The 13,944-nt window shown below is 36.6% G+C and overlaps 1 protein-coding gene across 3 annotated transcripts in view; it reads left to right on the top strand.

The window, feature by feature from the left end:
• The window catches only part of NUDCD1 (NudC domain containing 1), a 36,300-nt gene extending 22,700 nt beyond the window's left edge, over window positions 1–13,600 (top strand). The window contains exons 6-10 of one of the 3 annotated variants that reach the window (XM_041470715.1): window positions 2,494–2,707; window positions 4,782–4,926; window positions 6,227–6,352; window positions 7,228–7,387; window positions 9,033–13,600. In XM_041470715.1, coding sequence (XP_041326649.1) covers window positions 2,494–2,707; window positions 4,782–4,926; window positions 6,227–6,352; window positions 7,228–7,387; window positions 9,033–9,325 — 938 coding nt within the window. In that variant the 3' untranslated portion in view covers window positions 9,326–13,600. The remainder of the gene's footprint in view (window positions 1–2,493; window positions 2,708–4,781; window positions 4,927–6,226; window positions 6,353–7,227; window positions 7,388–9,032) is intronic. The other 2 variants (XM_041470713.1, XM_041470714.1) reach the window with 2 other exon arrangements.
• Window positions 13,601–13,944: the final 344 nt, after the last annotated feature.

Genomic DNA, 13,944 nt, shown 5'->3' with positions numbered 1-13,944 from the left:
TGGCAACTGTGATATTGTACATGTAATTTTATTAAGAATAGTCTGTACATATAAATCTTGAGGCAAAGGAGTTCTTCAGTGCACTGAGCACCATAATGCAGTTGCCTTTTGCTAACCCTAATGTAGGCTCTAGTTTTATTTGCACAGTTATATAAAATTGCAGGTGTAATGGACTTTTAATCTCAGATACAGTTTGTGTCAGTGTTCACAGTTTTGAAGTCTGTCATGTCTCAGTTTCTGGGGAAGTATAATTAGAGCGCCTGTGACTGATCCATTGCAACCAGGGCAGTTGGTGTTGCAAAGGGCAACAGTGCAGGAGTCCTTCGAGAGTCACAGTTGCTGGTATGGGGCTTTGATCAGTGGAGTCTTGGGTTTGGTTGTGACAATTTGAGAGCTTTCAGGGGAACCCATACTTTACGTTTTCTCAAAATAAAAAGGTAACTTGTACAAGATTGCTCTTTAGAAAATATATTCACCTGTATTTATATTTTCTGTGCATTACCCACTTATGCTGTCATAGCCTTCCTTTTGTATAAAATTTTCTCTTAAAAGACCATTTCTTCTAGCAGTTTAGTAATCAGACAGCTTCTAAACACAGTAATAAAAGTCGATCACTACCTCTGGGCAAGCAGTTCTATTTCATCTCCATTAGCTGAGGCAGATTAAGACTACTTAGTCCTATAATTTCTATTGAGTAGTCAGCGTAGCTTCTGGCAAAATATGTAAGTAAAACTGTTCACATCTCTGAATGATATATACTTCTAGCATGCAGTAGCTTGTCACAGAATCACTAAATTGGAAGACACCTTCAAGATCATCAAGTACAACCCAGCCCTAACATCTCAACTAAACCATGGCACCAAGTGCATGCCGCATCCAGTCTTTTTTTAAACACATCCAGGGATGGCAACTCCACCACCTCCCTGGGCAGACCTTTCCAGTACTTACTGTATGCCTCTTTCCATAATAAACATTTTCCTAATATCCAACCTGTATTTCCATTAGCACAGCTTAAGACTGTGTCCTCTGGTTCTGTCAGTTTCTGCCTGGAGAAAGAGACCAAACCCCACCTGACCACAGCCACCTTTCAGGGAATTGTAGAGAGTGATAAGGTCACCTCTGAGTCTCCTTTTCTCCAGGCTAAACACCCCCAGGCAAAGGGCAACAGTGCAGGAGTCCTTCGAGAGTCACAGTTGCTGGTATGGGGCTTTGATCAGTGGAGTCTTGGGTTTGGTTGTGACAATTTGAGAGCTTTCAAGGGGAACCCATACTTTACGTTTTCTCAAAATAAAAAGGTAACTTGTACAAGATTGCTCTTTAGAAAATATATTCACCTGTATTTATATTTTCTGTGCATTACCCACTTATGCTGTCATAGCCTTCCTTTTGTATAAAATTTTCTCTTAAAAGACCATTTCTTCTAGCAGTTTAGTAATCAGACAGCTTCTAAACACAGTAATAAAAGTCGATCACTACCTCTGGGCAAGCAGTTCTATTTCATCTCCATTAGCTGAGGCAGATTAAGACTACTTAGTCCTATAATTTCTATTGAGTAGTCAGCGTAGCTTCTGGCAAAATATGTAAGTAAAACTGTTCACATCTCTGAATGATATATACTTCTAGCATGCAGTAGCTTGTCACAGAATCACTAAATTGGAAGACACCTTCAAGATCATCAAGTACAACCCAGCCCTAACATCTCAACTAAACCATGGCACCAAGTGCATGCCGCATCCAGTCTTTTTTTAAACACATCCAGGGATGGCAACTCCACCACCTCCCTGGGCAGACCTTTCCAGTACTTACTGTATGCCTCTTTCCATAATAAACATTTTCCTAATATCCAACCTGTATTTCCATTAGCATTTTTATTTCCACAGCTTAAGACTGTGTCCTCAGGTTCTGTCAGTTTCTGCCTGGAGAAAGAGACCAAACCCCACCTGACCACAGCCACCTTTCAGGGAATTGTAGAGAGTGATAAGGTCACCTCTGAGTCTCCTTTTCTCCAGGCTAAACACCCCCAGCTCCCTCAGTGGTTCCTCACAGGGATTGTGTTCCAAGCCCCTCACCAGCCTCATTGCCTCCTCTGGATGCACTCAAGTGTCTCAGTATACTGCACCTGATGTCTCCTCAACCAAATTATTAATCATTAATGTTTCATTGTATTTAAGTACATTTTGCATTCCAATTTCATAAGGCTACAGTAAACTTTGGGGTAATAATTAATGTCCTTTGTGTAACTGTCAGCATATGTGAGTATAGACATGAATATAAATTACTTTCCAAATGAGGGGCACAAACATGAATTTGATTACGGAAAAGGTGTTTCTCTATTTTATGTTCAGAATATATTTTGTGTAAATTGTTCAGAGTAAAAGTTACTTCCACTTTTTCAAAAGCACACTTTCAGAAAATTCCATGTGTCTCAGCACTGAATGCTGTGGAATCCAGTAATCCTTGTAACCTAGTTTGTGTTTTGCTGCATGTTTCCAATTGTAGACCCTCTCTACTCCTGGCAGCAGACAGAAGACGATGTGACTGTAACAGTTCGCCTGCCTCAAGACATCACAAGAGATGACATAAAAATATGTTTTTCCCCTGATAATATATGTGTTACACTAAAAGACCAGCCTCCTTTGATGGAAGGAAAGCTCTATTCATCTGTGGACCACGAAAGCTGTACATGGATAATTAGAGAGGACAAAAGGTATTCTATAAATGTTTTAGGTTTTTATTGATAGGAACTGATTTTAAAGCATATGCCATATCTGACTTCTGGCCCTTCTGGGATGGTCTCATTTAATGCTACACCCTATGTCCCTTCTTGCAAGAATGTCTCCTCTCCTGAAAGCACTTCACTGGCTTTTGCTGTCTCAGTAATGTTTCTTTATGTAATTGTGAAAGTAATCCCTTTTTTTGCAGTTATTTTCCAGGGAAAAAACCCACCCAGTATCAAAATGGTAAACAAAGATTTGTAAGAAGAGTAAACTTAATTGGTTCAACAGTAATTTTTTTCACTATGTTTCAGGATTGATTAGTCTGAATGTACCTTGTTATATGTGTTAGTTTCTCTTCTGTTTTCCACAAACAAGCATTTTAGTAATATTACAACAAAATTCTTTAGGTTTGACTTATAAATTCCTTAATATATTTTCCCAAAAAGTTATATATTATGTGCATTATAGAAAATTAATCTGAGTGAACTTAAAATGCTGTAGACCTCAAACAGAAATTTTCCTGCTTTTATTTGAAAAGTTACTTTTATGTGCTTTTCTCATTCTGAAATAAAAATATAAAAGAATGGAGAGGGTGCAAAAAAATAATTCAGAGCTCCCTAAAACATAATCAGGTTTTTCTTTGTGCATTGTCTGGTTTTCATACTCTGCCTGAAATGAGCCATGTATTCACTCACCCACGCTGGTCTGGTTATCTCAGAGATATTCACACTCTTTAATGAACTCAGGAAGAAACATGTACACCACCAGGTGATCCACTCAACAGCTCACAGCTGTTTATCTAAAACAAAAGCTACCCTTCGAGTTGTGATAAGGTTGGCTTTTTGCAGTTTCTGAAAGGTTAACTGTAAAGGACAGTGATTCTCAAAAAAAAAAAAAATTAGAGGGACTAATATTTTTATATAGGTTATACTGTTACTGTATATTAAAATTTGACTGTGATTGAAATGTGTGGGTTGTTTTTTTTAGGTGTCTTCCTGAAAAATAACTCTGAATAACTTGATTTTTTATAAGCTGAATAACTTGATTTTTTTATTACTCATTCCAGTGAGTGTTACTGCATGAATATCAGGCTTTTACTTTAATGAGAAAGGGTAATTCCGTATTTCAATGTAATAAGTTGCACTCAGTTCTTAATGTTCGTACTGCAGCACTGATATAAATCTTTTGACTGAAAGTCAAAAACTTGCTCCAAATGTCTTCTGTAGAAGTATGCTGTTCCTAGTACCAGTGTAATTGCTTCAGAGTTCACTAAATAGTTGCTGCTGTGGTGCAGTAATGAGTAACTTAGCGGGTTTTCTCTCAGGAGCACTACAGCTGTCATTGCTGCAGAACCTGTAAGTGTATCTAAAAAGTGAGTATGATAAAATTGACTTCAGTTTTACCATTATATCTATGTGCTTTTCCAACACAGTATTTAAATGGAATTACCATGTGTCTTATTTTTCATTTACTTAATTAGTTATTCCAAATAGTTTAGTGATTATATTCGGTTCTCTTTGTTGTTGTTGGGTTTTTTTTTGCTTGTTATGGAAATCTTATATCTTCTGGGATACTGTTGTAGGTAGACAGTATAGATAATTAGTTGATGTATTATTTCTGAGGTCTATAAAATAGGAATCTTTTTGTCCCAGATGTTATTTAGAGGTAGGGCACACTTAAGTAGCCCTAAGAACTACTGCTTATGTTTCAAATACACTTCTGTAGTAAAACTCTGACAGTCTTTGAATAGATTGCTGTACAAGTGATTTCCTGCCATATTTTAAATATTTTAATGAGACTGCTTCAGGATAAACTACACTTACATTGAAAACCCTGAGGTTTGTGTATTAGAAATGACATCCTTGGTCTGGTTTTCCTTAGAATATTTTTTATTACAATAGTTTATTTTATAATTTGAATGCTAATGGTTTCTGTTACATGATTTTCCTTATTAATTCAGTTTGAAGAGAAGTGCTCTTATGTACATTTAGAGCTTTTTGACTAATCTGACAAATGGATGTAGTGTTTTCACGTGCTGCTCTTTGTCTTTTCTTTGCATTTTAGTTTGGAAATCTCTCTGATTAAGAAAAATGAGGGATGCCGGTGGGCAGAGCTAATCATTGGTGACACAAGAGGGGAATTCATTATGGACCCTTCCCAATGCTCTGAAATTGCTGAAAGCCTGATGCATCTTACTTCTGAAGTAATGGTAAAGAGTCAAGAATCAAAGACTTAAAATTCTTGTACTTTTGCATGTTGTCTTTTCTTGTTATCCTAATTTGCGCTGCACTGACCCAGCTCATCAGTTCTTTTGCTATTTATTAATTTTCAATTGAAACTGTAACAAACTACTGGCACTAGAGTTGTGAATGTACTTTGAACAGCAAAATCATCTTCAAGGGGGACTGAATTTAACTTGTATGATGGTGTCTGTGCATGAAACAGAAGCCTGATTTAACACTGAAAATAAACTTTGTTCCCACCATTTAGGGTGTGCCAGTTTGTTTTAAAGCAATCAATTAAATGATATTGAAAGATGTCCATTTCTTGTTTATCAATAGGTTAGCAAAACTTTTTTATTGTCTTGCTAGGGATACTGTACTTGACCTACAGAGTGTAAATGACATGTTTAAAAGGAAAATTTGGGAAACTATAAACATGGCTCATGAACTTTCTGGCGTTTTTGTTATACAGGAAGTCTACTTAAAGTAAAATGTAATTTTTAGCTGATATTCACTTGATACTTTTTAATTAGAAAATGGCATCTCATCTGAAACTTGTGAGTTGTGCCTCCCTGTGCTTTTTATATACTAGGTATGGATTATTACTTTGTTTTTAGTAAGTCTGAAAAGTGTTATTAAAATAAATTCTATGTAGTACTCCAGATTGACTTCTCTCTACCTCAGTATTTGTGAGCAAGATATTGTAGTATATCTTTTGACCATAGATTTTTTTTGAACTTTAAATTTCTTTTCTTGTGTACTTCCTACTGAGCTTAAAGTGATGATTTTTTAATCATAAGTTTTAATTAATTTAAAAGAGATTTTAATAAATTAAAATTAATAGCAAAACTAAAATGTGTCATGTATTTAGAGCTGCTTATAAAATTAATTAATATATTTTTAATTGCATTACTGATGGCAAGATGAAACAAGCTTACCCTGATGTACATTTACTAAATGTGCATATGTTTTCAGGATTGTATGCTTTTGCTACTTAGAGAATTATTTGGAATAATTTGGAATTTATCATCCATGTTTTAGTGGCTTATGTACCTTTCCTCAAACTGAAGTTGATTTTATTGTACCTATCACTTCTGCTGTCCTCCATGGCAGAAAGTGTTTTATTAATTTTGAGTAAGTACATAATAGCTTAATCTTTCAGTATGTATGGATATGCAAATAATTCTTCATGTTCAATTGTTCTTTGTTTTTTAAGTTATAAAAAGGATTATTCTTTTTTTTTTTCAGTGGTTTGGATTTTCAGTGTAGTTCATTCTTTTTTTTCAGAATCCAAACCCTGAAAAGGAAAAGCCACCTTGTAATGCTCAAGAGTTAGAAGAATGTGATGCTTTTCTTGAAGATGGTGCAAGCTTGTGCAGATTTGATGGTGATACCTTGAAAATCACTCATATAGTAAGTACTGTACATTATTATAGAAATACTTTAAAACTTTTTTTTTTTAATTGGAAATTGATCTCTATTATGGTAAGTACTGTACATTATTATAGAAATACTTTAAAACTTTTTTTTTATTGGAAATTGATCTCTATTATCAGTACAAAAATTCAGCCTGTTCTATGAGAACTTGTAGTTTTGTCCTTGTTAGAGTATGTAGAAATATGAGTATTTCAATATATTTTTCAGCATACAGGAATATATTTTCACTTTGATTTAGTTTTTCTTTCAAGTTGTTTGGGGTTTCTTGTTAGTAATTATGGGGCCTTTCCCTTCAGAAATGGGGCTGCTACAGCTTTTTACCCACAACTCCTAACAAACATTTTTATTGAAGGGTGTGCTAATCTGAAATATAGTAGTTACTTGATTGCAAGTAAATTAAAAAATGATGGCATTTCATAATTTTAGTATTCTAACTAATCCTTGTTTCAGTGCCTGCCAGCTTCTGCCCGAGAGGGACAGTATTTCCTTCCCTGTTAGCCCTGCAGAAAGCCAGATGTGATTACTTAGAGAGTCTTTTCCTGACATGAGAAGTTGTAGGTTAGGATCTGTCCTAGAAAACCATTTCTGCACAAAACACATTCCCATTTGCTTATGTAGTGGACATAATGTTTCTCTGAATATTACTCCAACAAACTTAATTGCATCTCCTTGAAATGTGTAAGGCACCTGTGGTGTATTGAACTGTTGATCAGTGGAATGCAGCATAATGTATTCAAACATTTTGTCAAGTAACAAACATAAAACTGTTGATCATCTAAGCTTGGCAGTATGTGTAACAGAATCTGCTGTTTGTGCTTTGAATCAATATTTTGTATTTGTTTTGTTTTCAGATTAATCTTGGAAGCAACCAGTATCTTTTCTCAGTTGTTGTGAATCCCAAAGAAATGCCATGCTTCTGCCTGAGGCATGATGTTGATGCTCTTCTCTGGCAGCCTCACTCTGACCAACCAGAGAATATGTGGGAACACATTGCAACTTTTAATGCTTTAGGTAAGAAATTAACTTCTGTGTCATGCACCTCTGAGAATTCTCTGTGTGAATACTGCTGGTATGGCTTATGTTGATGTTTCACTTACTTAAATCTGAATTGAAAGTTATTATAATTCTGTTGATAGCAGCATAGTAGCTTGTTGCATATAGGTAAAACCTTATAGAAGAGAGCCTTGTAAGACATGGCTTAGGCCTTGCTGTTCTGGCTAAGCTAGCCTGTTAAGTTCCCATGAGAAAAGAATCATAAAAATGAGAATCAGTTTGCATAACAATCTATTTTTGTAAGAAAATAGTTTGCACCTGTGAAAACAAGAAGTCTATCCCATGAGAATCCATGAAGGAAATTTGCAAAGTGTCTAGAAAGAGGGAGGTTTGATGATGTACACTGTCCATTTACCGAGCAGTGAAGTGAGTTTCAGTGGGTTGTTAACCAATTAGAGGTAAACATGGTGCCTTCTGATACCATGCAAAAATGAGTTGTGTGCAATAAAAATTCAGCTATTAGGCACAAAGAAAGAAGTGTCTCATCTCATTTCTATCTCTAACACAAGGTCAACAGCGACAGTAGCCTAATTTTAGAAATAAGAGAACATAGAAATGAAATGTTTATGCCCTGGGAGAAAGACAAGCCTTTTCAGACCATGTATAGGATGTAAGCACGGAACTGCATAGTAAAAAAGAGAGTTCCTTGGATAAGTGACCTTGAATTAGAGACTGAAAAGCATAATCACCACCTTGACATTGACACAGACATCATCAGGGCAATAGCTGCAGTTAATTGATTATGTGTCTAAGTGTGTGTAATCTTATGGTAAGGTGTGTTAATAAGTGACCTTTAGATTTTTCCTGTCTTGTTGACCCATGTGATAACCATTGGCTTGCATTTTTCAATGGAAGTGAAGCAAATAACCTTGCAGAAAGATGGTGGATCACTTTGCAGAATTACATCTCAATTCTCCATACGGAAGTGTGAAAGGAAATCAGTCTGAATTGAGTCAATTTGATATCAGAGTCCTGTTATGAAAGTGGAAAGGGGAGGATTTTTTCCTTCTGAGTGAATATTAACAGAAATTATGCTGTGTTTAAAAGTAACTTGTTTTTTTTTTTTTTTTTTAGTGAGTTTTAAACTGAAGACAAGTTTTAAGTGTCTGTTCAAGATTAGATAGGCTCAGAAATCTTAATTTTTAAATGTAATTACACTCTGGGAGGTGAGGAGAGAGAAGAGATTTATTCTTCTTAGACCACTAATATTGGGCCAAGTTTGCCCATATGGACCATGTCTGTGGTCTTATGATCCTGCTGAGGAAATGAAAGACCTTGTGAGGCAGAAAGGAGCCAGATGTGGGAAGAGTATCTTGCTGTACATATGTATCCAAAACACCAGTTAACATGAGGTACACGGGAATTGTATATTGGTATTAAACTGGTTAATGCATCCCTTCAGAAAGTACTGGCTTATGTAATAAGAGTAGTTTGGTGGTTTGGGGTTTTTTTTTGTTAAGGTTGGGTTTTTTTGATTGGTTGTTGTTCTTGTCTGTTACAAATTGCATATTATTAAGTTTAGCTTAGGTTTTTATCAGCCAGTTGAAGTTCTGTTGAAACCCATACATTACTTATCCCTTGTACTTGGTTTTGGGCTATACAGGTTATGTCCAAGCATCAAAGCAAGACAAGAAGTTCATGGCTTGTGCTCCAGATTACTCCTACGCTGCTCTTTGTGAATGCTTGCGAAGAGTTTTCATCTATCGCCAGCCGACTCCTCTGGCCACAGTTCTCTACAACAGGAAGGAAGGAAGACAAGTAGGACAGGTTGCTAAGCAGCTGGTAGCAACCCTGGAAGCCAGTGATCCTATCTTAGGCTTTCAAGCTACTAGTGAGAGATTATTTGTTCTCACAACAAAAACCTTGTTTTTAATAAAGGTGAACTCTGGAAATTGATTATTCAGTGTGCTCTGCTGTAGTTTGTGTTAACAATTTGTTATAGAAGTGAATAGGTTGACAATCTGACAAGTTCAGTACAATTTGCTGAAAATCAAAAAGGGGATGTTTTACAGGAGAATCAAATTTCTTTGTTAGAATTCTTCTGTAAAAAAGTGAGTTTTTTGACTTTGCTGCCATGGAAGTAAACTTTTTCAGAGCTATGGCAAAAGGTCTTCTGCATTAACATCTTTGTCAAAGTAATTGTCAGATGCTGCTATTGCATAGGTGAATAGATTTATGCATTGCTTTTTCCAAGTGACTTTATTTGCTATACTTCTGAGTTTTTTGAATTCACTGCTGTTTTTAAATGCCACTGTTTACCTATGAAAAAAGTAGTCAGATAAAGAGTTACAAGCATATGACATGCCAAGTAGATTGTATCATAAAGAAAAAAATCTCCAGTTCAAATATGGTTGACCAAAAAACTGATTTCACATTTTGATATTCAGTAGTTTTGAGTGAAATGTGAGTGAAATGAACAGGGTATTATGTTTCTTATACAGGTAATAAAATGGAGCAATTTTACTGTATGTGCACATTTTAAATTATTGGTTTGGGACTTGTTTATACTTGCAGTAAAGTCTGTTCACATTTCTAGAATACGTTTTAGTAGCTTTTTCAAAAAGCAGAGTAAGGGTCAATGTATAGCTAGCAATTATACATCGAGTGCTGTTAGTTAAGGTCTTGTCATACTCTCAGTTGTGCCATTTTCATTTGACTTTATACTTCATTTCCAGTGACTCATTTACAATGAGAAAATGGCTGACAGAAAAAGTTCTGGTATTGTAACCTGGATGGGACACTCAGAGGTGCTGCTTCTGCCTCAGATGCCACTGAAAATGCTGCATTGTCAATTAACTGTTCTGTCTGTGATGCCTAAGTCAAAATGTGGTATGTTTGCAATGTAAGAGCACTCAGGCCAATGAGGATGCTTTGGTTTAACAGACTGCTATGGTTAATTGAGTTGAATAGTTCTAGCTGAAGATTTCTGTTTATTATTTTCAATTGGCATTGTCAATACATTTAAACCAAAGAGTCAGGTGTGACAGCCTCACGCTGGGCTGGGCTTTTTTCATAGTTGGCTTACAAATCCTTAACAAAGAATGCCTAATATATTGTGTACTGACAGGAGAGCTGCTGTCATCTGTGGTACCAAAGTACTGAAGACCCAAATACAGGCAGCCTTTTAGTTTGCATCTCCCTGCCAATGTTATTTCAGAACTCTGTAAGAATCTATTGAGAGAAGAGTAAGTGTTTCTTTAGTTGTGATTGTTTTGACTCTCCTGTAAATTCTCCAGATTGTATCAGTGAACTGATTAACAAGAGGGAGGCAAGCAGCTGTGGCTTGCAAAAACCATCCAAATGCAGAAGCTTTTCAAGGAACCCGATTTTCCTTCTCCTCACAGCAAGATTATATTGTACATCCAATATTGAAAAGCTTTACTTTTAGTTGGGTAAGTTAAAACAGACTGGATTTGAAAAGCTCTTTTCATTCTGTCCTTCTGAAACTGTCTTGAAAATGCTTTTTGGAAAGGCTCAGTGAATGTATTACCATTGCATGACTCTTTTGCATCTAAATTTTATTTGCTATCCAGTAATGTCAATCAATGTGGTAGGATTCTTGCAGAGGTCCTATAGAAAAAAAATGTGCAGCTTATTACTTTGCAGAATAAGGTAGGTGCTTTTAGATGTATATGGATATTACTTAGTAACCTGAGGTTTAATCTTTGGGGACACAGAATTAAGAACATGATATTTGGGAAATAGAGGAATGAAAAAGTAAAGGAATCATAGTCAACATGCCTTTGCCACCTCTGGTCTACTGCAGGCAGCTTCAGTATAGATGAGAATTTCAGCTGTTCTTTGTCAAATTCTTCTTGCTGTGAGTTACAAGTCTGGAAACATGCTCTGCCGTCTCCTGCAACAGAGGAAGCAAAGTCAAGTAAAATGCTTACCTCTTCAGTGGTATTACAATATGCAATGACTAGAACTCACATTCCAAATGCACGTCTGTTTCAAGGGAGTTCTTTGCATCTGGAAATAACACAGGGAAAAGGTTCATCCCTTTTCCATGTTACTCATCCGTTTGTAATCATGGTTCCCAGGACCGATCTATCAAGTAGTCTCTCTTATTTTGCTTCTGTTTGTTATTTAAATTATTTTTTACCTTGAGGAACCTGGAGTGCTGTTGCACAGCAAGCTGCTAAGCACCTGAGGCAGGGCGATCCCAAGCACAAAAGCAGGCTGGGCCAAGAATAGATTGAGAGCAGCCCTGGAGAGAAGGACTTTGGATGCTGCTGGATGAGAGGATGGACATGGCCCAGCAATGTGCACTTGCAGCCCAGAATCCCAAACATGTCCTGGGCTGCATCATGCGAAGCACGGCCTGTATGTCCAGAGAGGTGATTCTGCCCCTCTGCTCTGCTCTGGTGAGACCCCCCCGGAGAAATTCATCCAGCTCTGAGGACCCCAACGTAACAGAGACATTAACGGGTTGGAGCAAGTCCAGAGGAGGGACACGAAGGTCATCAGAGAGCTGGAGAGTCTTGTCTATGACAACAGGCTGGGAGAATTGGAGTTGTTCAGCCTGGAAAAGAGAAGTCTTTGGAAGACCTTGGAGCAGCCTCCTCTTACATAAAGGGGGTCTGCAAGAATGTTGGAGAGGAGTTTTGGACAAGGGCATGGTAGGACAAGGGATAATGGCTTTAAACTGAAATTGAGTAGCCTTAGATTAGATACTGGAGGAAATTTTGTACTGTGTGAGTGCTGAGGCACTGGACAAAGTTGCCCAGAGAAGCTGTGAATGCCCTATCCCTTGAAGTTCAGCACCAGACTGGATGGGACTTTGAGCAACTTGGTCTAGTGTGAGGTGTCCCTACCCATGGCAGTGGGGTTGGAACTAGATGAGCTTTAAGGTCCCTTTTCCAGCCATTCTATAATTAAATTGCTGCAAGCCACCAGGAGACACTCCCTATCAGCATTCCTTTTGTGTTCAATTACTACTAAGGCTCGTTTCTTCAGCATATCCTAAATAGGCTTATACCAAGTATAAAATGTGGATATTTTAAAGAGATAGTTTTCTGACAACCATGCTTCAATTTTTCTAGGATTTTGTTTCTTGAAATCTTACTTTTTCAGACAGTTCTGTCTTCCTGAGAGGTCCCAATCACAATCTGTTGACAGAATTTCTGAGAAAATATTTGATTATTACCAAGGCTTGCTTGGCTGTTACTGCATTATTTGATTTCAGTATTCTTTTTCAGTGCTTTCCTTGACTGCATGTTAGGAATGCATAATGTATTCTTCCACAGGTTGAAATAAATAGAAGAAATTTTAAAATTTTTTAATTATTTTAAAGGATTTATATTAATTTCAAATGTGTAGTCTTCCTATGCTGCTGAAATAAAATAGAAAATAGAAATAAGAAATTCCTTAAAATAAAACTTGTGTTAGGAAGTTTTCTGCTAGGGCAAAGTTCTAGCAGGTGTCTGCTCTGCAGGGCCAGAGCTCTTGCCAAGATGTGCACTATTGTACTCCTTGTTTATCTCTGTGAAATCCCCTGTACAGCCTTGCTAATGTTCCATTTCTGGCAACACACAAATTTACAGAGGTAGATACTGGAGAGGGCTGATAAGTATTCAGGTGTATTCTTGTGTTAAAGTGTACACTGTGCCTCTGATCCTCTGTCTTTTTTATGTACAAAATCCAGATGATTTGGACAAACCTTTCTAGATGCAAGAAAGAGATCTGTCCTACCTCTCCCCCTACCTCAACATGAGTGCTTTTTTTCAGGAAAGTGAAGGAAAATAGGAGTGATTTGGTCTATATGTCTGTCCTTTGTCAAATAGTGGCTCTTTTTTAATGAAACAACAAGGTCCTATGAGAGTAACAAGTAAGGTTAAAGCTTATATTTTATTTCAGTTTTATGTGCTTTGTTTCAATAATGAGCTGCTAGAACTTTTTCATTTCCTTGCCTTCTGTCAATTTATGTTTTCTGTTCTCATTATGCAGATTAGATGAACTTGAAGCCTGCAGTCAATCATATATTAGCCATATAATAAAAATTTTGGTTTAAAATTCTGTGTCGTCAGTCCTATGTGCCATTTGTAACATATTTCTGGAAATCTGGTGGGATTTGTTTCCCCTCCTCCCTATGCAAATACATGTTAATACATTTGTGCTATGGATAAAAGTCAGCAAGGTCTAAAGATAACTTGACATCTTCGACATAGAAGAGCCAAGCATCAAGCAAGCCTTTTCATCAAGACTATTGCAATCATTTCAAACTGAAGGTGTAGTCCCTTTTTCTTGGAGAAGTGTTGGAGTAATAGTTTTTCCTTTATAAAAGGTTTAAGGTCCTTCTGAAAAACTTCCTTTACACAAAGATCTCTGTCATAAAGTGGTAACTGGATATCAATTAAAATAGATCTAATGAACAGTTTCAGATGCAAACCTGGAAAATATTTGTCATAGTCTTTGCCAATCTAATGCTCTATGCAAAATATCCTTTTTAAACCATTCCAGTGCATTTTTGCAATCTAATGTCAGTTGCAAGAAATTCTCAAGAAAAAAGACAG

Source organism: Pyrgilauda ruficollis, unplaced genomic scaffold (genome assembly GCF_017590135.1).
Source record: "Pyrgilauda ruficollis isolate IOZ18807 unplaced genomic scaffold, ASM1759013v1 scaffold25, whole genome shotgun sequence".
Taxonomy (NCBI): Eukaryota; Metazoa; Chordata; class Aves; order Passeriformes; family Passeridae; genus Pyrgilauda; species Pyrgilauda ruficollis.
This window is presented reverse-complemented; position numbering and strand designations above follow the sequence as displayed.